The sequence below is a fragment of the Carassius auratus genome, chromosome 8 (assembly GCF_003368295.1).
Source record: "Carassius auratus strain Wakin chromosome 8, ASM336829v1, whole genome shotgun sequence".
In the NCBI taxonomy this organism is placed as follows: Eukaryota; Metazoa; Chordata; class Actinopteri; order Cypriniformes; family Cyprinidae; genus Carassius; species Carassius auratus.
In genome coordinates this window covers 15,132,442-15,158,069 of record NC_039250.1, presented here as the reverse complement: position 1 = coordinate 15,158,069, position 25,628 = coordinate 15,132,442, and the positions used below count along the sequence as shown (strand labels likewise).

General features: G+C 36.7%; 2 protein-coding genes across 6 annotated transcripts; one reads left to right on the top strand and one right to left on the bottom strand.

Moving 5' to 3' along the window:
* The first annotated feature begins 352 nt into the window (after positions 1–352).
* LOC113107398 (actin-related protein 2/3 complex subunit 5-like protein) lies at positions 353–7,630 on the top strand. 2 transcript variants are annotated; one of them, XR_003292652.1, is made up of 6 exons: positions 353–743; positions 1,733–1,805; positions 2,281–2,457; positions 2,538–2,760; positions 4,708–4,767; positions 7,503–7,630. XR_003292652.1 is itself a non-coding variant. In XM_026269887.1 (4 exons), the coding sequence occupies exons 1-4, from the start codon at positions 604–606 to the stop codon at positions 2,598–2,600; spliced, it is 453 nt and encodes a 150-aa protein (XP_026125672.1). In that variant the 5' UTR covers positions 353–603; the 3' UTR covers positions 2,601–3,393. The 2 variants fall into 2 exon arrangements, 1 of the variants encoding a protein (XP_026125672.1); XM_026269887.1 differs by lacking the exons at positions 4,708–4,767; positions 7,503–7,630 and having other exon boundaries at positions 2,538–3,393.
* On the bottom strand, positions 7,073–25,457 carry LOC113107397 (golgin subfamily A member 1-like). 4 transcript variants are annotated; one of them, XR_003292650.1, is made up of 24 exons: positions 25,276–25,457; positions 24,470–24,731; positions 22,684–22,774; positions 21,952–22,026; positions 20,465–20,595; positions 20,227–20,355; positions 19,809–19,978; positions 19,449–19,560; positions 18,342–18,437; positions 17,721–17,846; positions 17,498–17,593; positions 17,176–17,271; positions 17,002–17,097; positions 16,595–16,747; positions 16,415–16,510; positions 16,079–16,168; positions 15,861–15,963; positions 14,296–14,456; positions 14,048–14,200; positions 11,100–11,159; positions 10,733–11,011; positions 9,316–9,402; positions 7,868–8,005; positions 7,073–7,751 (listed from the first exon to the last, which is right to left on the bottom strand). XR_003292650.1 is itself a non-coding variant. In XM_026269885.1 (23 exons), exons 2-23 carry the CDS (start codon positions 24,593–24,595, stop codon positions 7,928–7,930), a joined length of 2,604 nt encoding a protein of 867 aa, XP_026125670.1. In that variant the 5' UTR covers positions 24,596–24,731; positions 25,276–25,457; the 3' UTR covers positions 7,073–7,927. The 4 variants fall into 4 exon arrangements, 2 of the variants coding, with proteins under 2 accessions (XP_026125670.1, XP_026125671.1); XR_003292651.1 differs by having other exon boundaries at positions 7,073–7,588; XM_026269885.1 differs by having other exon boundaries at positions 7,073–8,005.
* Positions 25,458–25,628: the final 171 nt, after the last annotated feature.

Below are 25,628 nucleotides of genomic sequence, written 5' to 3'. Positions count from 1 at the left end.
TTATTATGATTACTATAATTATAATATAATTTTAAATAAATATATAAAATAATGAATTAAAACATAATGAATTTTATATTACGAATAACCTACATATTTATATTGGTATTATTTGTTTTAGTCCATAATTTTCATACTTTTCTTTCTAAATAAATATGAAAATACAGTAAAATAATATAAAAAAAAAGAATTAAAATAAGTAGTAAATCAAATTAATTCAGATTTTCATTCAATTTTACAAATGTAGCTAACACTTGTTGTTGTTGTTAATTATTTTTATCCATAGCTTAATATATAAGATGCAGGTTCTATGGTTGCATCCCAGGAAACGGAAACACCGTGTGACAGCGTAACCATGGTCCATGGTGTGTGATTCCGTTTCCGCTCCAGTCGGGAACCGTGTGGTCTCTGCAGAAATGTGTGGAGATGCTGTCGCTGGGGCAGAGGGAACAGCCGCAGCATCCAGCTGACAGATGAACGAAGGAACGGTGCTCCGTGCCCTCGGCTCTCGGCACTGACACACTCGCATCCGCGCGGTTCGCGCATCGGTCCCGTTCCCGCACATTCCCGGACTCGCGTGATTGACTGACGCTGCCCCTTCTCATGGCGAAAAACACCCAGTCCTCACGATTCCGGGGAGTCGACATCGACGAATACGACGAGAATAAATTCGTGGAGGAGCAGGACGAGGCGTCCGAGCAGCAGGGACCGGACGCGCGCGAGGTGGACGATCTCATCAGACAATATCCTTCAGATCAGATTCTCTCTCTTAAACATGCCAGGAGTAAGTGCATATCTCTTAAACATGCCAGGAGTAAGTTCTTCTGTCTTAAGGTAACTCCAAAAACAACCTTGTCCTAGTTCAGATGTACCTTATACATTATTTAGGCACAGGTTGTGTCTCAAACCCATCAGCGCCTCTCTGATGTCCAGAGTCCAGACACAGAGACAGTTCACAGGAACAGAGTGAATATGAATCTGTCAAATACTTCCACAGTGGGTGTGATGTGGGGCAGCTTTAGCTTCATTCCAAATTGTTCATGTTTTGTTTTTGTATTTGAAGTAGCCAAATATTTAGTGGAGTTATTGTTGGTGCTGATTCCTTTATGTTTTAATAATTTAATATTATGTCTTAATATTTTATAGGTTAGGTTTTATTTTTTATTTTCTATTTTATTTCTGTTTAGTTTTTTTTCTACAGTAGATTTTAGTTGTCACTCTCATAATTTTCTCTCTCTTTTTTTCTGGCTTCAGTTTAGTTAGTTTCAGTTTTTAGCGGTTATAGATTAATTATAAGTTATTTTATTTATTTTATCCATTTATTATCCTTAAAGGGCTGTTACGTGAACACACAGACAGAGAATAAGTAATTATTTAAATTATTGCTATCTAGAAAAGGGTAAGTGAAGGTTCCAATCCCCCCCATCCCCCCGCTGTGTGTGATGTTATTTATGTAATCAGGCCATCAGTGGTTGTGACTGGAATGAGACAGTTTTGGTCACTATTGGTTTCTTTAAAGGAGGATGAGTTTGTGCATAGTAAGACTTGAATCTCTAAAATCTTTAAGTTGAGTAGTTGAGTGTGTAATGAATTCAATGATGATCATTTACTTGACACCAGCTTCTCTGTAAACTTCTCTAATACTGTGAACCATACATCTAAAGAATGCTCTTCAGGATTTTTAGGAGCGACTGGCTGGTTGCTCAGCTTTCCTTAACTAACTGTGATGCACAGGGGACACGATGACAGCATTTCACGTCGCCTTGAGGAATCCACCAATCAACTCCAAGAACCCGGCAGTGAAAGTAAGAGCTAATTCTGTTGCTCAGACAGCTTGATTATTGCTCTCAGATGTTCAACAACACTGTTATTAGGGGCCCTATTAGTACATAACAGGTTGTCACAGGAATCTCTTCATCGTGGGTCTGGAATGTGGTGTTGATTTGCCTTGAGGGTGTGAAATTCAGCGCTCTGAATGGTTTACGAGAATATTACGGGTTCACTGCAAAATGTAGGTTACCACAAAAATAACTTCTGCTTGAAAAAAGAAAAAAAAGGGCTATGTTGTCAGTGGAAGTGAATAGGGCCAATTTCTAAACATGATTTCATTCGAAGTATTATTATATAAATATATGATTACATTAACATAATTTATATATGTTGGTGCATCTCTAGTTTAAACAGTCCTTGGAGTAGGTATAGACTTTGTCTTTTTGAATTATGTTGGTCTTTTACGCCTCCTACACTTGTTTGTTGTGCTCGCTCCACCTCCTCTCTCAGGAGCGGGCACAGGCGGTGGTGTTACGAGTGCTGACTGCATTCAAGAGCAGCGATATCGAGCCGGCCGTGAAGTCTCTGGACAGGAACGGAGTGGACCTGCTGATGAAGTACATCTACAGAGGCTTCGAGAAGCCCTCGGACAACAGCAGCGCCATCCTGCTCCAGTGGCACGAAAAGGTGGCTCTCGGAACAAAGCGACTTGATGTCTTTGGCATCTGTTATTCATCTCACACGTCTGTTATTGTCTTGTCACTCAGGCTTTTGCTGTGGGGGGTCTGGGGTCCATCGTACGAGTGCTGACTGCGAGAAAATCTGTCTGAAGAGCCGCAAGAAACTGAAAGATAACCAGCCACGGGATTTGTTTCTCTTTCTTAGACGAGGACCGCTTCCTATCTCACAGCTCAACCTTATCCGAAGAAAAACCACTCATGCTCAATTGATTATTCCACTCAAAAACACAAATATTGTATGATATATAATGTAAGTTATTGATTCATCAATATGTTGTTACTGAAGACATGATTCTGGACTAATGAAGGTGAACGGTTGTGAGCAGGGGCGGACTTTACCATTAGGCAAAGGTCGGCAATTGCCTTGGGCCCCGAGCTACCTAGGGGCCCCCAAAATGCCCCATTAACTTGCTTAAAGATTTTTATTTTTTTTTACTTCGTGCAAAATATATATTTCTAAAACTCCATTTGAAAAATGGCATCAAATCATTAGTGTCGCAGACAGGAGGGCCCCCCCCCCACCTCACTACATTGGACTATTCCATTATTTCACTTACTGCGCATCTGCGAAAGTGACAAGGCTGTAATGCGCCAAAAAACTGACGAAGAAGAAGTGATTGACAGTGATAGACATTGTGTACAGAGAGAGAGTGTTGACAGTAAAAATGAAGCGAAGCTACCCAAGCGGTGCTGAAAAAAGGAAGAAACAGGAGGAAAGCAAAAAGTTTTTAGGAAAATTGATGAGTAATGAGTACTAGCAGTCACTAGCCGCATTTCCACTGTCGGCCCAGTGCGAGCCAGGGCTTAAAAGAGGCCGTTTGTTTGCATGCTTTGTTATATATTCAAATTCAAAATCATCGATGTTTTAACTATAGAATTGATTTAATTTATCAGGACTCAAAATTAATCACACATAAATACACTTATTTCTATTTTATTTATTTATTTTTAACGCTTATGAAAATAGCCTACTTATTCAGTCGAGTCTGTTTCTGTTTATTAGCCACAGTATAGCCGTCACATTTAGAATGAATGATAATATCTCTATTGTTATAAAAGCTCCCGAACAAAAAACATTATTAGGCTATATTCTTTTATGATAGGCAACGTGAGATAAACTCTCGAGACGAGGCTTGTGAAAGATAATATAAGTTACTTAATACACTATTGTGATAGAGAATAAGAAGCTGACGTCTGATTTCTTCAAGCGGTCTTATTTTACCATGTTTACTATGGTAACATGTTTAGCGTGCATATCTTTTTCATCGCTTATACATATTTCTGCCTTGTATGGTGATTATCCACATTGGACCAAGTTATTTCAAACACTCGCTGCTGACTGAAAGAGAGTTTTGAGCTCAACTTATTTTTAAAAAAAGTGTTTAATGCTGGTGTTAAAGCTGTTATCTTTCTGAAATGATCCTCGGCGCAGACTCGCTATTTTTATAAAAGCTCCCGAACAAAAATCATTATTATATTTTGATGATATGCAACGTGGAGCTAAACTCTTGAAAAGAGACGACAGATAAAATGTTACTTAATAAATACACAATTGTGATAGAGAATAAGAAGCTGACGTCTGATTTCTCCAAGCGGTCATATTTAACATGTTTACTGTGTAACGTTAATGTTTAGCGTGCATAGTCTTTTACATCGCTTATAAATATTTCTGCCTTGTTTAGTGATTATAATCCACATCGGATCAAGTTATTTCAAACACTTGCTGCTAACTAAGGGTGAGTTTTGAGCTCAACTTATTTTAAAACGTCTTTAATGCTGCTGTTAAAGCTGTTATCTTTCTGAAATGATCCGCGCTGACGCTCTCCAGACACGGAGAAACTCCGCCTTTGTTCATAACCCCTCCTCTAGCCCCAGCTGGCCCGCTTTGGCCCAAGGTTTTCGTCGGGCCAAAAAACCCTGGCCGTTGGCCCCGAGGAAGCCCCGGCGAGGCACGATCAAGCCCCGGAAGTGACAGTGGAAACGCGACTGGCCCTGGCACGCACTAGCACGCCGGTCTTAGCTCGATAGTGGAAACACGGCTATTCTGACCAATTTGTTACACTTGAACTTGAAGATGACCAAGCACTCTGGCCAAAACATCTCACTGACAAAGAACGCTGCTTAATAGTGCAGAGAGGCCCTGTTCAGAGCAAGGATAGAATTTATCCTTTTTATTTTTCTTCTTTTTTTCTTACAGATACAACTCCAGATGTCTATACATCATTGCTGTGTGAAGACTGCTGAAGAGAAGTAACAAGTAGGGCTTTTTTTTTTAAATAAGGATTGACAAAAGGAGGGAAACAAGAGATGTAGAGGGCCCCATGTCTGTGTTTGCCTTGGGCCCCAAAATGTCTAAATCCGCCCCTGGTTGTGAGGAGACTCGTGACCAGACTTTGCTGCAGTTTCAGGGAATGAAATACTGTGACGAATATTAAAGTTGTATATGATTGTTTTACTTGGTTGGCACTCTCGAATGTGAAGTTCTCATTTCTTTAGTTCTGGTTCTAGTTTTTTTTTTATTGTACAGAAAGAGGATGATGTTTAATATATAGTATTTAGGTGGTGCATTTATGGTTCAAATTAATTTATTGTTAAGTGCCTGGTGTAATAAAGAACATTTAGAGTGTATTTATTTTCTTTAACTGACTATAGCTTTTTTTTTTATAATCAATATTTTTTTTATAATCAATTATCAATTATAAATGACAACTATAATCAATTATAATCAAATATAATTGATTATAATTTCCTCTAACTCAATGTACTAAAACAACAAAAAATAACTACAACTTGAAAAGAAAATAGAAAATCTAAAAATAAAAACTGGTAATTTCAGTAACTTCTTATGTAAATTTTTAGACTCTAGGCTTTATTAAAATTAAAATAAAAAATAAAATTTGAAATTATCTCCTAATATCCTAGACTGTATCTGCATATTTAAGCCTGGTTCTTTATGTTGGAATTTTAAAGTGCCAATTATGAATTTCTGAAAATTATTTTCATGCAATGTACGACACCGCTCTAAGTAAATGAAAACACCCTGCAAAGTTTTAAATCTGAAAGCGTCGCCTCTCAAGCGGTAAAAACAGATGTTTTCTGAGTAACGCTTGTACAAATATTAGCACTGCGCTCACAAATGTAGCTTTTATTATGATAATGAGACCAATCGGACCAATCACCGCAGATCAGCGTCACGCAAAGGAGGGGTTTGGAAAAATGAATCGTTGAGCAAATAAGGTAAATATAAGACAATGAAAGTGTTTTTTGAGCTTGCCTGCATGGCGACCTGTTGTTGGGGGTCTCCGAAAATTTAATTATAAAGCTTTCATTACCCACAATAGGGGCACTTTAAAATAAGTAGCATTTCAGTTGTATTTTTATAGTCTTCCTGGTTTATCTGATAAAGTCTCTTTGAGTGGTCCCTGGGCTCAAGTCAAACATCAATGGGATCATTTTAACCTATTTTGCGGTGTCCAGTTTTCTGGAATAGTAATATTATACACTCCTCAGAAATCTTAGCTTGGGGCATCATTCAGGTAACGTTACCCTATTTATGGTGTGGATTGAGTTAAAACATACTAGTTACCACTACATTAAGTGTTTCTCCGGGTCTTTACGTCTTATAGTTCAACCTTTCACAAATGAAGGTCTCAATTAATTGAGTATATGCTTGAAACAAGAACAAATATCTGTCAATGGGGTATACAAACTACTTTTTTTGAGCTCATTGGTAGGTATTTGTTCTTGTTATAATCATGAACTCACTTAATTTGATCAAAAATTATTTCCATATTCTAGTGTTTGCAGATTTGTTAATACAATTCATTAAGCGCTCCCAAGACATTTAAGTTTAGAAAATGCCATTGACATATTTTAATATTTTTTTCCCTTGATCTTACAAAGGTCAGAAATGCTTTGTCTCATCACTTTCAGATGCACTGTTAGATGCACTGAAGTCAGCGCTGGTAACAACACAGAATTACAATCGCTTCTTCAGACAAAGTCACTGAAAAAGATTTGAGTTTTGATTAAGTTTTGATATCCCTTACATACCATGAAGAGAAATCAAAGTAAGGATGAAATGGTGTTTTGCTGAAAGCAGAGGCAATGGCTACTGTGACGGCTACAGTATCATAACATCAAACAAAACATGAACACAGTTGTAGAAAAGTGCATTATGGATCTTTCAATAGAAATCTCCTTCCCAAGCGGTTCATACACAGGCCATTAACCTTCATTTACAGCACAGCAAATTCTCTGAATCCACTGATTCAAGCTTCAGAAATGAATTTCAATCGGTCTTTAAACATAAAACAGAAATCTTTGGGTTTCTTTTTCTAAAAACAGGAAAAATGTTAAGCATCCTGCAAAGATGTTCAAGTCTCTAGTCAGCGGTTTCTACCAGAAAAGTCTGTCATTCAGTGTTAACCTTAGTGCTGCTGACGTGGCCTTAGTGTTAAAACACACAAAATTACATCGTTCTGACAGCAAAACACTGGCTTTCATCGAAAACCACTTTGTTTTCACATATACAAAGGAAAGATGTTTCTATTGACGTTCTCAGAGAAATACAAATGCAGTTAGCCTTGAATGTTAAGGCTTCAAGCGTCCTCAAATGCTTCAGTATACACTCAAAACCAATGTACAATCAAAGCATTGGGTATAAGGCATGCATGCTGGTTTTCTCAGTCTGTGCATATATGCCTGGTATTACAGTTTCAAGCCCACAGTGAAGAATCTCACACACATATACATACACACTCATATGAACACACATTTGAGACTAATGCATCGGTATGATGACAAAAAAGCAACATAAGTTATGTATCCACTGATTTATAAATCCTCTTATCACTTATATACAGGTATTCATATATAAATACTTGTAGGTAATTGTAATTTACACACAAACAAGGCAGATTAAAGTAAGATGCTTCCACATGTTCAAAATCACGACAGTATAATGTGACATCCCTTTCCTGATTTTCACAGAAGTCCAGTCCTGGAGGAAAAGGAGAGTTGTTTATGGCCTTCATCAAGTAACGGTGAAACGGACTGATCGATATGATTTGCCCAACCTTGATTTCAAAGAGCAAAGATTGGAGTTAAAAAAGAAAAAGGTAAAATGAAAGTACGAAGCGTTTTCCAGTTAGCAGACTACAGAGTACATGAGTGAGATAGATGACCATTTCTTAAAAGATCACAAGAAGATGATGTTTATAAAGCATTTGTTTCCAGTCCCTGCAATATATTAGTGAAAAAAATGGACAGTTGTTAGCGTCCTGTTGTTTAAAGGGCACGAGCTACATAGGAACTGTTGAGGCAGAGACTGAAACTGTTGAGTTGACCAATGCTACCTTCAGACGCCAGTAGTTTTCTACTGAGATTATTCACTGTTCCCTCTTTCACTTTGTCTTTCAGCTCCAACCTGAGGTTCCTGAGATGGAAGGACGTATGATACCTTTGGGTGTGGGCTTGGAACCGAACCACGACATCTGAAACACACACAACACATGAGACTCAAACAGTGTTTCCATCATCCAAACATCATTCTGTCATTGCACCTGATGGGAATGCACTGCTATAGACATGTTCAGGAACTTCATAAATGGTTCATACTTTTTTGCAAATTGTATTAGATTTTTTCTTTATATAATAAAACAGTTGCAGTTCATAGTATTTTAACTAAATAATATAAAATATAATTTATAACATTACAATTTATCATAAAATGAAACTCTTTATTTGATATATATATATAAAAAAACAAAAAAACTTTCATTTATAGTACCATATATGCGGGTATCTTGCACTTTCCATTCAAAGAATCCTAAATGTATTTCACAATGTTTAAATTCTTAATGAGATTTTCTATGTAAAGGTATGTAATTACTGAAAACATTCTTCTGAGTAATTAACTGTCAATATGCTCAAAAAAATTACATTATTAATAATAAATGTATTCTTGCTGTTATTAAGAAACAAAATAATTTAAATTTTTTTTTTTTTTTTACAATTAACTAATTATTATTAATTTTTATTATTATAATTAAGACTACACTTTATTATGACTTTATTCATGTTTATTAACAACAATTATTAACACGTTTGTCATTAATTATTCCCTTTTTCATGCCAACAGCAGATTATTTAGTTGATCATTTTCATGTTTGGGCCTGTAACTAATATGACAAACTGATTTTTTTATAATGTGATGCTCAGTACTAACAAAACAGCTTCAATCTACATTTTTAGATGCTTGAAATTAATTGAAATGTCAAATCATAAGTCTACAGTCGAACAGATGAATTGCAATTTCTCTTTCGGGATGTCACAAAGAAAGAGACAGAAGTGAAAAATAATAATGACCTTTCAAAAAAACTAATATGTATATCCCTAGTGACATTCAACCCCATTTCAAATAAGGTTAAACTTCTGTAACAAAACAATCAACTTTTTTCTACAAAAGCCCCACATAGACCCCAGGGCACCTCTGAAATGGGGCGGCAGGGAGTGAAGCGGTGAGCGTAATGTAGCACAGTGATGTGCAGTGATTTCCAGCGCAGTTGCTTGGGTGAGCTATAAATACCTGGCAGCTGATATTCCTGACCGTGTCACTGAGTGCTAATGGTTGGATTCAGAGCGGCGAGCCAGATATCCTGACCCACATTGTTAGCTGCCTTAGCAGAGAGACCTAGCAAGCTCCCGGGTGTGAAGGTGTGATGAGGCTTGAGAGGAACACACGCTGACCTTTCCACATGTCGTCCTCCAGATTTATACATACAGGTTTGTTTTTCTCACACACCTTGTACTCCAGTGTCTGCTTGAGCATGTCCTCCTCTTCTTTTGTGAAATGCAGAAGTACTGAAATGGCTCTGATGAGCTGGAAAGCCTGGAGAGAGAGAGAGAGAGAGAGAGAGAGAGAGAGAGAGAGAGAATTCATACCAGCCTCACTTATGCTGCTATAGTGTTAGCAGAGGACTCTCTAATGCTTGAAAATCAGCGATGCACACACCAATTGGATTGTGCTGAAAGGAGAATTAGGGTCAGTGATGAACCAGAAAATCTTTTATAGGACACCGTTGCATCAATAATCTGCATTATATACCAAATGCAACTACAACAAAAGTTGTAATTTTTTGATTTTGATGTAATATTTTTTTTGCAAATGTATTCTTGAATCAACAGAAGTTCAAAGCAACAATGTTTATATTGAATGCTGAATCGACGTATCAACAGAATTCACCCCCCCCAAAAAAAACATTTTTCATTAGCACAGAATTGGATAAATTTAACATTGCATCACTTGCTCATCAATCGATCCGCTCCAGTGAATGGGTGCCTCAGAATGAGAGTCCAAACAGCCGATAAAAGCTTCACAATAATCCACCCGACTCTAGTCCATCACTTATCATCTTGTAAAGTGGAAATAGTGCTTTAAAACGTGCCACTATGAAAAAATATAAAGGAGCACCAGTGCGACTGATGAGATCAGTGTTTACACTCAGGGGAGCTTCAAAGGTGTCTACTTCCAATGTGTTTTTGTGAAGTTGAGTAGTGTATCACAGACTCTATTTCATCAATTAAAATTGTTTCAAAGTCAAAGCTAAGCCGATGCTAAGTCTTCTTATTCTGCATGTTCTTATTCTATTGTTCTAATTAGAAATGTGAAAAAAAAGCTTATAAATATATATATTTTTATTATTTGACGTAAAATATTATATATTTAATTTTTTTTTTTTTTTTTATAAGGACCACAAGTGCTTCTAAAATGAAAAGTAAGCATAGAGCCCTGGAAAAACTGCTGGTTTGTAAGCCATCATTAAGGCTTTTTAACTTTAAACCATCGCCTAAATCAACAAAATATCAGTCGATAAATCATAATTACTTAAGGATTATGATGATTTATCAGCTGTTTGGACTCTCATTCTGACGGCACCCATTCACTGAAGCTGAAAAAAAAAAATCATCTATATCTTGGATGGCCCAAGAATAAGTCAATTATAATCTCTGGGAGAACTATTATTTTTTTTATTTCTTTGAGAAAAAAAGGAAAAAAAAAAAACCTGTCCCCAAGCTTTTGAACTGTAGTACATGTATATGTACAGGTTACAAACTAAAGTCCAAGAATGAACAGCAGTAAAAGTGTCACAAGTTAGCAAGAAACACTACAATCACATCAGTCTGCTAGCAAACATTTTAGATAGCGATCGAGCCCTCACCTCTGCCTCTCTGGATGACATGAACTTCAGCACCACATGTTTGAGGTACTCAAAGTTGATCTCTCTTGTGTCGGTGAGGTCTGAACTGTTGGTGACTGTGGTGTTGGAGGTGATGGGAGGCAGGCCTGGAGTTTGAGGGAGTCCTGGGGCTGGGGCTGGGGCTGGGGCTGGAGCTGTGGCGGGCATCGATGTCTCCGAGATCGTCTTATCGCTTGATTTCTCCTGCCGGCTTTCCTGGAGTCTCTCCTTTGTCTCAGAGTCAGGATCTGGCTTCAGTTTCTGTTACATAAGGAAATTATTACTGACAGCTGACGTGGACTGTGTTGCATACACTGACATAATGCTCTGACATACTCTACTCACTCACCAGCTCTTTCTGTAATGTCCTCTTCAGTTCTGCTAGTCTCTGCTGTAGCTGCTTTATTGTCTGACAAAAAATTATATAAATAATAATACTAATAAATATAATATAATATATATTTGTATTTAAAAAAAATCTACATTTTAATATTCAAAGCAGTCTATTCTGATACTAAATGTTCTACATTCACTTCCATAATGTCAGGTGCAAATAATGTTGGGTGACTTGAAATTATTTTGTAAATATTATTATTATGATTTATTTATTTTAATTTTTGCATCCAGTGCAGGATTGGTTATGTTAGCTATTTTTATTTTTTTGCAGAAAATACGGTTACATTTGTAATGAAAGTTTTTGATAAAAGTTTTGTATAATTTTATTTGTGAAATGTATTTGAAATGTACAATAATATGTACAAATGGAAAGTGCACGATGAAAATAGACACATTTACAAACCCGATTGCAAAAAAGACACTGTACAAATTGTGAGTAAAAAAAGGGATGGAATAATTTAAAATCTCATAAACTTATTTTTCATTCACAATAGAATATAGATAACATATCAAATGTTGAAAGTGAGACATTTTGAAATGTCATGCCAAATATTGGCTCATTTTGGATTTCATGAGAGCTAGACATGCCAAAAAAGTTGGGACAGGTAGCAATAAGAGGCCGGAAAAGTTAAATGTACAAATAAGGAACAGCTGGAGGACCAATTTGCAACTTATTAGGTCAATTGGCAACATGATTGGGTATAAAAAGAGCCTCTCAGAGTGGCAGTGTCTCTCAGAAGTCAAGATGGGCAGAGGATCACCAATTCCCCCAATGCTGCGGCGAAAAATAGTGGAGCAATATCAGAAAGGAGTTTCTCAAAGAAACATTGCAAAGAGTTTGAAGTTATCATCATCTACAGTGCATGATATCATCCAAAGATTCAGAGAATCTGGAGCAATCTCTGTGTGTAAGGGTCAAGGCCGAAAAACATACTGGATGCCCGTGATCTTCGGGCCCTTAGACGGCACTGCATCACATACAGGAATGATACCGTGATGGAAATCACAACATGGGCTCAGGAATACTTCCAGAAAACATTGTCGTGAACACAATCCTCCGTGCCATTCGCTGTTGCCGGCTAAAACTCTATAGGTCAAAAAATAAGCCATATCTAAATAAAATCGAGAAGCTCAGGCGTTTTCTCTGGGCCAAGGCTCATTTAAAATGGACTGTGGCAAAGTGGAAAACTGTTCTGTGGTCAGACAAATCAAAATTTTAATTTTCTTTTTGGAAAAATGGGACGCCATGTCACCAGGACTAAAGAGGACAAGGACAACCTAAGTTTTTATCAGCACTCAGTTCAGAAGCCTGCATCTCTGATGGTATGGGGTTGCATGAGTGCGTGTGGCATGGACAGCTTACACATCTGGAAAGGCACCATCAATGCTGAAAGGTACAGCTAAGTTCTAGAACAACATATGTTCCCATCCAGGTGTCGTTTCTTTCAGGGAAGACCTCGCATTTTCCAACATGACAATGCCAGACCACATACTGCATCAATTACAACATCATGGCTCGGTTGAAGAAGGATCCAGGTACTGAAATGGCCAGCCTGCAGTCCAGATCCTTCACCCATAGAAATCATTTGTCACTTCAAAAAGAGGAAGATGTGACAAAGAAGACCTAAGACAGTTGAACAACTAGAAGCCTGTATTAGACAAGAATGGGACAACGTTCCTATTCCTAAACTTGAGCAACTTGTCTCCTCAGTCCCCAGATGTTTGCAGACTGTTATAAAAAGAAGAAGGGATGGCCCACAGTGGTAAACATGGCCTTGTCAGAACTTTTTGAGATTTGTTGATGCCATGAAATTTAACTTCTTTTTCCCTTAAAATGATACACTTTCTCAGTTTAAACATTTGATATGTCATCTATGTTGTATTCTGAATAAAATATTGAAATTTGAAACTTCCACATCATTGCATTCAGTTTTTATTCACAATTTGTACAATGTCCCAACTTTTTTGGAATCGGGTTTGTATTAAGATATTTATTTTTGTTACATTCTTGTTGGTTTTTAAAGCCCATAAAAACCTTCTCCATAAAAAAATGATTGATGTAACTATTTGAAATTATTTTTTCTTATAAAATATGTTCCCTATAATTATACGAGTAAAATAAGCAAAAACTGAAGTTATAAGAGTATATATAAAAGTATGTTCTTCATTTAATTATGTTCTTACATTTAATTTCAAGTTTATAGTTCATAATTATTATTTTTTTAACTCTTTCCCCGCCAATGTTTTTGTAAAAAGTAGATTTTCACTACAATTTCATGGCCCCCAGAATATTCTGTTGTATTAATATCTGAACATGCAATACATCAAAATAAAGATCAGACCCTCTACTTAAAAAAAAAAAAAACTGTTTTATTCTAGCTTCAAGCATTGCGTTTTTTTTTTAGTTTTTTTTTTTTTTTTATCAACACTTGAACGTAGGTAGGTTTCCTATAAAAAACCTTTTGCGCAAAAAGCTGAGAAAAATACAATTTTTAATGAATACTACATCTGGATCATATTCAGTAATATTATCAAAGCAGAGTTGCATTAGTATTCCCAAATCTTGCACAAGCCTTTACCACTTTCTGGATTGACATTTCACTCTGCAACATTAGGCAGTTTTCATTTATATGCAATTACTGTTGATGATCACATTATTTTTCATATGCATATGCTCGTTTCTTCTTCTTCCTGGCCTGTGTTTTTGATCAGCACATTCTAGACTCATTAGGGAGATGCATAATAGCGCCCCCGAGTGTCTAACAGTGAAAACACAGAAACCCACAACATTTTGTGTTTGGCAGGGAGACACTGTCACATGAATAACAGAAAATTTCATGTTTGGCAGGGAAAGAGTTCAGCTTATGTTCTTTCATTTCAGTTGTTTTTTTTTTCTCTCACCTTGTTCTTTTCGGCCAGCTGTTGCTCCAGGTCTTTATTGACCTTTTGTAACTGGTCAAGATCACTTACAGTAACCGTCCCGTTCTGCTCACCATCACACTCATCATGTGACTGTGCAGTTAAACTCAACACCTCTCCCTCGAGATCAGACACCTGTATCAGAATTAAACATAGAAATACAAAAACATCAAATAGGTAAGACAGTGTATCTGACAGCAACAGGCTGCGGAGATGAAGCGCACACTGACCCGTGACTGGTAAGTAGAGAGTTGTTGTGTTTTTGTGAGGATTTCCTGCTGTAGTGATGTCAGCTGAGAGTTGTGTTCTCGCTCTCGCTCCTCAGCTTCCAAACGACGAGACTCGCACTCAGCCTGCAGAGAAGACAGACTGCTACGGGCCGCCTGCAGCTCTGACACACAACAAGAAACAGAAGCTTTTTAATGTGACCATTATGAAGAATAGAAAAGGTTTTTACCGTTAAGTGGATTTAATTTACAGTGACTAACACATCTGTCTGTTGTGTTATCTTCAGTCAAAAAAATCATGACTGTAGTCCATTTATCAAGAAGTGAAATTCCTAAGTTCATTTTAAATACATTGCTCAAGACTCACAGCTCATTAAATTAAATCATTTGAACAAATCTTTCACTGAATCAAATGAATGAGTCCAAACAGTTACAAAATCCAACCTGCTCACTGAAAAACATTACTTTTGGACATGTCCAAATAAAAATGAAATGGACCGTTTGAGGATCTTTGTATCGTTCTCAGAAATGTTATTTAAAAAAATATGATTTGGTCGGTAATTTAAAACAATGTTAAGATATTTTTCACAATGAAAGTCAATGATTAAATGATAAAAAAGCCCATTAAAGTAAATATATATCAAAAAATAAACGTATAACCAAAACAGTATTTTTACTTATTTTTTAAATAAAGGTTACTAGGGCGTTGACATGGAGATACAATTATGTATTATTATTATTTTTGTACATATTGAATCAGTTTTTATTTTTATATTTTCCATTTTCATTATAACTTAAAAGTTTTAGCAATTGTGTTACATGTTTTTGTCATTTTAAAAGGTTTTTATTTTTAGATATTCAGTTTTATAGTTTTAATTATTGTAGTACATTGAGTTAAATTAAATAAAAAATAAGTCATGATGCCTTAGCAACATAGATGAAATAGTATAAAGGCCCGTTCACACCAAGGACGATAACTAGAAATCTAAACAATAAAGATATAGTTCTAAAAACCGTTCTGAATAGCAGAATTGCAGAGTCCACAACTACAACAATAAAGGCACAGAGAAACAACATCTTTGGAATCACTTTCTGAATTATTTTTCCAGTTTGCTGAATGATAAAAACATGGACACCCAATCAGAATCCATCATTCTACAACAGGCTTGTGAATTTAAAGCGACAGGCAAGCTTGTGCTAAGTTTTTGGCAAGTGTAAATCTTATTACTCATGTATGTTTATATATTGTAGCTTAACATCAGCCTGCCCAGGGACTACGGGTGAAAATTAGCTCTTGAGATAAAACCTGGTACTATGCATCTCTCCCTTTGAGGTTAATGTTTATTGTACGCTGTCCCTGTTTCTTTAAATAAATAAATAAAATAAAAATAAATAAGTATAAACAGATGATGTTGTCCGCTGGTGTGGATGCTAATATCTTAATCTTTATAGTTATCATTCTTGGTGTGAACAGGGCTTAACCCTGTAAACTTGAACTATAACAGCCCTGGTTTGAAGCAGTTCTTAAGAGGTGGACAGAGGCTATCAAAACACAACTGGTCCCTCACCTTCCTTCAGGATCTTTAGTTCCTCCTCCTTTGCTCCTAAATTCTGAGAAAGACGACTCACTTCATTTTCCAACTTTTCAAGAGACTCTGTCATTTTGCTGACCTATCAAAGTCAAGCAAAACATCAATTTCCTAACACAGGTAAATGGCTTCATGAGTGAAAAGCGCATGTGAAGAATGGATGCATGTTTGATAAGCCAATAAGCCAGTGAATGAACCTGTTGTTGGAGTTCTTCTCTCTGTTTTCTGGTTTCCTCCAGAGCTTTGGCTATTTCCACGCTTACCATCTGTCTGCTGATCAGCTCCGCCTGCAACATCGACACGTGTCACATAAATGTCATAATGGTCGAGACATAACTCAAGCTCGGATATTGTGTGACTGTTTTATAATATTACTTTTACTTTCTTTTGATTTTAATTTACTCTACACCTTTCATATGTTCGGGGTCAGTTAGAATTTGTCAGTAAGAATCATTTTGGTGTACATAAATCTTATCGCTCTATTCCAATCTTTTGAATGTCACAGTGAATCTGTAGCGGAAGATGATTCTCACTCTGGACTGCTCTAGTTCAGCTGTCAGTCTCTCAACAGTGCTGTCAACCTCAGCTTTGCTCTTCAACAGTGAGGCTTTTTCCTCCTCCAGTAACCTCTGGAGAAAAAGAGACAAGCATCAGATTACCTTCCTATGTTGACTGAATGAAAATGAAAGAAAGTCCAGTGTTTTTTCACACACCAGGTTGTCCTGATGCTTGCTCGCCTCTGTTTCTCTCTCTCTCTGTAGTGCAAGAAGTTCCTCCTCCAGCCCGGCTGTTTTCTCCAAGCCTCTCTGTCTCTGTGTCGAGACCTGCTGCTGTAGTCTCTCTCTCTCCTCGGCCCACTCTGCCTGCTGTGGGACCAAAGGTTAGAGGTCAACACTCTAAAATGATTTAACCAGGCGCTGAGTTTCCTAAAAACCAACTGTTTAATAACTCGAAACCCCTTAAGTTCAAAGTCTAATGCTAGCGTCCCAGTAGTTATGACTGATATCTGACAGAAGGGGGCGACATTTCAGCAGAAACTGTCTGTGACAAACTGAGACCCAAACTGAGCCAAATATTGGGACGTTTAGTGAGACTATGTCCATTGACCAACATCACGCACCAGCTTTTCTGCATGCATTTCACTGTCTTCAAGTTGCTGTTGCAGACTCTTCATCGTCTCAGTGCAGTCAGCCAGCCTCTGCTCCAGATCTGATATCTGAAACGACACACACACATCATTTAGATCATTCAGCCAAGGTCATGTGACCTGTGGGTTAGCTGTGGCTTAACTCACCTGTACGTCTGTCCGCTCTCTGTAAGCTTTGGATGAATCATCTTTGTGCTTGACCAGAGTCTGCAGATCTGTGATGCTGGCGTTCTGCCGAGAGATCTGGAAACAAAAAAGAAACTGAAATGTTGTCATTGAATTAAAGTTATTACAGTACAGAAGGTGTAAAGAACAAGATAGCAGTATTAGGGGTGTGGATACTCTATTATTTTCCTATAAAAAATATATATATATTTTTTACATTTAATTTATTTTCATGACTTTTCCTGGAAATCACAATATTAAAAACATTAAGTAGAGCATCATGAGTTTAGATGCTGGGGTTTACCTGGGCCTCCAGTGAACTGACTGCAGTGGAGTGATTTGTTCTCTCCTCCAGTAACTCTCCTCTGGCCTCGTCTAACCTCTGCTTTAATGAAGACTTCTACACACACACACACACACACACACACACACACAAACACAAACACAAACACACACGGCATTCAGATATTAGATGACTGAGACTGCTGTAAGATGATATGTGTGTACTGTATATAGTGTCCTCTGACCTCCTTGAACAGTTCCTGTAAGTGCTCATCCTGAGAGAGGTTTGCGTCTAGTCTCCTCTCTAAGGAAGCAGCCTTCTCCTGCAGATCAGCCAATAGACGCTCTCTCTCCTCCTCTGTCACTGCAACCTGACCAATCACAGTCCAGTATGAAGAGTTATAACAATGTGATAATGAAATGATGTTGCATTTACAGTGTTCGGGCACAATAAGATATATGCATTTCTCATATACACGTCACACCGAATTAACAGTTGCCCTGACTAATCACTTCATGAACATCAGAATCTTGAGATTTAAAATTCATTAATAAGAACATCTAGATGCAGTGCAGTGACAGTATCTCAAAATGCATTGTCAAATTTATTTTATCTTTATACGCCGTCTTAAAAACCACTTGAATATAGAATTAAAAACAAATGTCATTTGTATATATAGTTTGATTTTGTCGGTCCTAATAATTAGGAAGCGTTTAATGTGATGTAATTCTATAGCCTACAGGTTTCGATTAGATGCCACTCACGTGTGTGCCTGCATAATTTAGCACATTGGCAGACAGTCATTTTCACTTGCAAATGAGAGAAGGCTTTCGTATCAATGGATTCTTTGTTGAGTCAATCAGACCTTGTTCTTGTGCTGCTCGTGCTGTAGCTTCAGCTTATTGTGTTCAGACTGGAGCTGCTCCATTGATTTCTCTAGCGCCTGTGCATTGTCTTGTGCCTGGAAAACAAAGAAGAAACAATACAGAACAATGTTGAAATGATTTTTATAATACCAATCAAGCGAAACAGAAAACATATTCCATATTGTTTAAACAGATCTAGTTTTCCTCAGGATTGTATGGTTGCTTCAGGGGCAATTTATGAAAGGAAGCGTTTAAATGTTTAAATATAACAGATTATGCTAAGGTTTTATGAATTTTTTCTCAGAAATGAGTCTAGAATTTAACAATACCAAATTTTCCATAGTCAACTGCAATTGCAAACTACAACAGACCGAACATGTAATTACACACATATTGTGACAAAACAATGAAAAATATTAACATGGAAATATTAGAAATAGTATGTTACTTGGGTTTAATAAAACAAGCCAAGAACTCTCCAATAAAGAAATCATGAGCAATGCTATAACACTGTTATAAATGTATAAATAGAACATATAAAACATTAATATTAAAACATAAAATACACACACACACATATACATATACATACATATATATATATATATATATATATATATATATATATATATATATATATATATATATATATATATATATATATATATATATATATATATATATATATATATATATAAGCAATAGCCAAAAAAACTAACAAAAAAAAAAAAACATTGTACGGGTCAAAATGATTGATTTTTCTTTTATGCCAAAAATCATTAGGATATTAAGTAAAGATAATGTTCCATGAAGATTTTTTGTAAATTTCCTGCAGTTGTATCTCGGCCAGATATTGTCTGAGCCTGACAAACCAAGCTTTTTTATTCTATTTTTTTTTTTTTAAATTGACACTTATGGCTGGTTTTATGGTCTATACACACACACACACAACCCCACATACACACACACACACACACACACACACATTTTATATATATATATATATATATATATATATATATATATATAAGTGCAAGGTGGGCTGAAAACACTTTGAAGGGAGGTGTGGCTCTGTTCTTCTGAGCTGAAGGTTGCCAAGTGCTCACCTTCTGGAAGTCCTCTGACACCTGCTGGATCACCTGCTGTAACTCCTGCTCTCTCCTCTCCAGAGCCACAACCCTCCTCTCAGCCTCCGTTCTCTCACTCAACAACTCATCCCTAAGAAAGACAGACAGGTGGACAAACCGGAGATTTGATTCTCATCCTTTAGATATCATTATGTTTTCTGAAAGAATCTTCTTCAGAAAGAAGAATTCCTTCAAAGCCTGTGTGTTTAAATGTTTAATGGATGTCTCAACAGTCTTTGAAACATTCCCATCCCATTCCAAATATTCTGCAGTAGGAGTGAATCAGGCTGTGAACTACTCCTTTATGGAAGTCAGGTTCTTCTGTATTTCTTCACACACCTCTGGGCCTGTAGCTGTGAGTTGACCCTGCACATCTCCTCGTGTTCCTCTCCCAGCTCATACAGCTGGTCTTGGGTTTGGCTTAGGGTCAGTCTCGCTGTGTTCAGCTCTTCTCCTCTCAGTTTGAGCTCTTTCTCCCGCTGACTTAGCTGTTCCTCTCGCCTCAGCAGCTGCAGGACAAATGTATGATCAGGCCTCTTAAACAGTTTGGGAATTAAGATGGAACGTCTTGTCTATTCTGCAGTGTATATGAATCTGTGTTTTCTGGGTGTTAGATTTGATATCCCTTTAACTTAGATATGCATCAATGTACAAAAATAGTGTTGAGTGCAGGAATGTGAAAGAAGGTGATGTGTGCAAGTCTGTATTAACGCTACTCTTGCTATAAAGAACTAATGAAAGAGTACACAGTGCCGACCATGTGTTTGACTTTGGCCAGTTCCTGCTGCTGAAAGCCCTCCAGCTCATCCAGGTCATCTCTCTTCTGGAACAGACTTAAACTCTGCTCCGTCATCTCATCTAGCCGAGCTGCCAGTGACAACTTCTCCTGATCGAGAGAAAGAAGACAAAACAATTATAAAATATGCTATAAAACACTGATGCTTTTTAACTGAGAGTGACAAGTCTCAGTTAAAAATGTTGCAAAGGATCTTTACCTGCTCCAGAGTAGTTAGCTTTTCCATCCACTCCTGGTCCTTCTTCTCTAATGCTAAGGCCATGCCTTCTGCCATCTTGGCTCTGTTGGCCTGGAAAGCTTCGTTCTGGTCCTGAAGTTTGCGCATGGATGCTGATTGAACACAGAAATAAGACTTCTGCTTTAATCTTTCTTAAAGACATATTCCAGATCATTTTCAGCATAATATCTATAGGCTGCATCTATGCTGCAGGCTTAGTTTTCACGGATGATCATTAAAATATTTTCATCAGAAGTATATATATATATATATATATACATCCTCAATATGTGCAAACTAGCAGCAAACATGTTTAAATTAAATATACTTTTATTTGGCTGTTTAATAGGAAAGAGATCTGGAGAGTTTAAAAGCAGAAATGTGCAGCTTATATTTTTATTAAAGTACATTAAATATTAATTCAGTAAACATGTTTATTTCTATAACTCCTTAAGGAAAAGTTCACCCAAAAAAGAAAACTTACTGAAAATGTACTCACCTTTAGGCCGTGCAAGATGTAAATCAGAATTCATCAGAATAGATTTGGAGAGCATTACATCACTTGTGGTGTGAATGGGTGCCGTCAGAATGAGAGTGCAAACAGCTTATAAAAACATCACAATAATCTGTGAAGCAAAAAACTGCAAGCTTGTAAGAAACAAATCCATCCTTAAGACATTTTTAACTTTAAACCATTGCTTCAGGCTAAAACGCCAGTCCATAAAAAAATTTTCTTCTGTGGATTACTTGTTGATTATTGTGATGTTTTTACCAGCTGTTTGGATTCTCATTCTAATGGCACCCATTCACTGAAGAGGACTGATGAGCAAGTGATGGAATGCTAAATTTTGCCAAATCTGTTCCAAAGAAGAAACTACCTTTTTCTACATCTAGGATGGCCCGAGTACATTTTCAGCAGATTGTCATTTTTGGGTGAACTATTCCTTTAAAAAAAATAAATGTAACATGAAATGACTGGTTAGGCGTTACCGCAGATGGTAATGTTAGACCCAACATCCAGTATATAAAGTACCTTACACAACAACACATAAAATATTCATTTTGTTACCTTTGTTAGTTTCATTTATCTAACTTATATCCAGGTGTCCTTGTTAGTAGAGCTGTAAAACAGACTGTTAGTATATACAAGTATTTTTAGTTGATTATAATCAGTGTATTTTTCCTTTTACTTTGGGTATGTCTAGAAATGTGATTATGTTGCTACAGGCACAAAAAAACAATGTCACCCTCGCAAAAATAGTTTAAAGCATCGTCCCAAAAAAGCGAATTAACGATCTTAATTTTTTGCTTTCTGATCAAGAACCAACCTTATTTGTCTATAAAAAATGTATGCTTGAATTGTGTGAGGTTTGTGTAGAAGCACTGGATAAACGAATGGAAAACAGAGCAGAGGAGGGAAAGCCAAAAGAAGGAAGAGGCGAAAACGGGAGGAAAAGAACGGTACGTACAATCCTGATACTTCTCTAATGCAATCTCAAGCTTCTCCTTGGTCTTCTGCATTAGCCGAAGCTGCTCAGCGTAGTCTAGGGTTGGGCAATGGGATACCGACACACACAAAAACACCCCGGAGGGAGGCAGAGCACGGGGAGGGTGGGAGGAGGGACAAAACAAAGGGATAAATATGATTGAGAAGATAAACAAATGGAGGGAAAAACAGAATGATTTTCTGAGATGAGAAAACCAGACTGATTGTGAGGCTGAACAATGACCTTTTGACCTTTGAGCTTGACACTAATAGATCAGGTCAATTATGCAATCATGTTATCTAGTACTGCTCATTTAGGGTTAAAGGACTTTTTAATGTAATCACATACCACGGCAGGCTGATAGTGAGAGCCAGGAATCTATTATTTATGTCACAGTGGAGACATTTGCATTCATTCCTGGCTTGTTTTGTGGCAAATCTATCAAATGTCATGTGCTTTATACATGTCCACTGTGGCAAAAGGTAACAAAGGGTTTAGAGGTGTCCAAATACACACTGAAATAGACTTGGCATGTAAAAGTGGCAGATGAGAAGGATGTACACTTAACAGCCTGTCTCTAGTTTTTCCTTTTCTCATTGATTTCCACTGACGTTCTGTAAAGCCTTCACACTGGCCTTTAGTATCTTTTCCCTCCTTTCAGTCTTTTTCTCTTGTTGTGTTTACATGAGCTTAACTGTATTGTTTCGGTGATACCTGAGAGTTTGGCCTCCAGCTTTCGTATCTGGTCGTTCCTGCGCTGAATCTGAGAAGAAACATCATCTCTGGAGCTGCTGCCATCAGAAGCCTAAGAGTGAATGACAGAAACGGAGACATTTCATCTAAAATATACCACAGGGAAAAAATCTGGCTGATATATTGATTAGTATTATTTATCATTTAACACTGAATAAATATTATTTATATTATTTTTTTTTTTGTATTAGTTATTCCAGTGTTATAGCCAATAATTTATTTAAATGTAAATAAGTATTAACAAGTGAAATATAAATAAAACTAATTAAGAGTTTCAAAATAAAGTAAAATAGTAAAAAAAAAAATATTAATTTGAAAAATGTCTAAAGATTTTATTGTACAATGAGTTAAATATTCACTTTGAGCATTAAATGACAGCAAATACACTCTAAATAAAATAAAATAAAATAAAAACTGTGGAAAAAGAGTATGAACAATTAAATATACATTTTTGACCAATGCCAATAAATTAGAAGAACACAAAACACTAATATCAGAGAAATATAATTGCACATCCTTTATAAGAACTACAGAAAGCAAAAGGGTGATGTTTATGTATGGGGTAAAAACAAAAACAAAGGAATACCTAAAAGTTTATCAGCACAAATGCTGAATTATACGTTTTTATTAACATTCATTTACATTGTTGTAGTTGGGGTCCAAACCCACTGGTTTTTCTCAGCAAAACATCTACTATATAAGGCTGGCTTTGATTTAGTCCTGTTACTGATACTGCTCTCATCCTCTAACAAGCCTACAGCATTAATTATTTAGGGCAAAAGACCTGAACCAACCTGAACCTAACCCTGAGAATGTTCGCCAATAATTGCTAAAGGACAAGAGTGTCAGGTTACGATGGTTTGTCGAAGCATGTGACATTATTTGACACTCACTGGTTTACCAAAGAAGCATAGCACAACACTCTAGTAATAAACCTTATCATACTAGCAGTTTGTTCAGGTGCAGCACTGTGCAAACACAGTCGGTACACACTCATATAACTTTCTCTAGAATGGATACTGTAAATATGCCAGTCACATGAAACAGGAATAATTACTATGCTGATTTATTAAGGCCATTCTGCTTTTAGAACAGGAAATGATGTCATATAACCAAAATGTGTCAGCCGGCACTTGGAAGGTGTAAGTTATTTTGTTATAAAAGGATAATTTGAATGATTACAATATGCTGTTAATATTTTAGTAACATTTTAGTAACATTTTTCATTATATATATATATATATATATATATATATATATATATATATATATATATATATATATATATTAAGATTAACCACCATTCAGTGCAAGCCTGAGAGTAAAATATAACATTAAATTATTACTTTTTCACCATAATGCAAACTCTAAATAAGCCAAGAATAACCAGTACAAAAGATGCTGAATATTTATTTCAATGAAAATTTTTTTTATTAAATGTATTTTAAACAAATAAATGCATGATCGATCTTACCAAAAACCTTACAAACCCCCAAATTTCGAATGATAGTGAAATGCACTAATAATGGTGTAGCAAATAAAAGCACTCAATACATTAACGTTTGAAAAAGAAGACTATACATTAAATATGAAGAAATCAGTAACATCGTGGTACGATCGAGATATCATGGTAATATCACCAGCTAGAAATGTTAAAACAGACCCAACAACTGAATTGCATGGAGATATGATATGGCAAGAAGTTGGAGACTGGAGAATTACACAAACCAGAGAGAGATCTACTCACAAAGTCATCACCAGAATCTGCGCCCACAGAAGTGATGGACTCTTTGCTCATGGAGCGAGGGATTCGGCCTGATCGAGGACCGGTGCCAGCCTCCTCCGCCAGCTTCTTCTTCAGCTTCGCGAACATCTCTGTAGTGTAGATGTAGCGTATATATGTGTGTGTAAAGCAATGATTTGAACTTTAGGGTCCTTGGAAAGCAGAACGTCTTATATTCACAGCGTAAGCAGATCTCATTCTGGTGTTACTCTCTGCTGCCATGACTCTGTGGAGAAAATCACAACATTAGGACTACATTAACATCTAGTGGTCAAACTAATCCAATCAAACTAGGCTTTTAAACATCAGATACTTTTCAGAATGAAATGAGTTTGCTGTGCTGACAGCCTGCATCTGCACCCGTTTATATAACGTTAGTTAGTGGAGGTGACATATCAAAACAGTACTGCACTTACATTATTGATACTTCAAGTTCAGGATAATTTAAAGCAGGGGATTTGTTTTTAAGCAATACATTGACAATACAGTAAAATTTTTGCTTTTAGAATAGACTGAATGTGCCAAGAGACTCAATGTTTACGTCTTGATATGCGACATTGTAGTAAGCTAACAAGTGTCAGATTTGATTATGACACGTAAGTTTGATGGCAGAACCATTCATCCATCGCATGCTAAGAGTGTATGACAACATCCACCCAAATCTCACAATAGAAAGCCCAGAGCTGAGCAATAACAGAAAAACTGTAAACACATCTAGCTAATGTTAGCTCTCGTCCAGCTCCTTTACTAAACCAACTAAATAAACTTACCGTAAAAAACTCCATAGACTCTGACAGAGCTGAGGTTCATTGTAATGGAAATCACGTTGAACGCTAATATTTCTCCAGGCGTTACATCTGTGTCTGTTGTGTTTGTTTTTTTTTTTTGCGGCTAGCAGCTGGCTAGTAACTTCACACGTAATCTCCAGTCACCAGATTCCTGATGACGTTCCAGGAACAGCTTGGCGATTGTTCTCGTCGCTGATTGGGCGACAACAAGAGGCGTGGCTAAACGTTCGTGTGATCTCATGTCAATCTTGAAAGCTGTCATACCAACAAAGGGTCGCAGTATTAGTCCTCCTGACTCCTGTACCGCACTGATAAATTAGACCCATAATAATTCT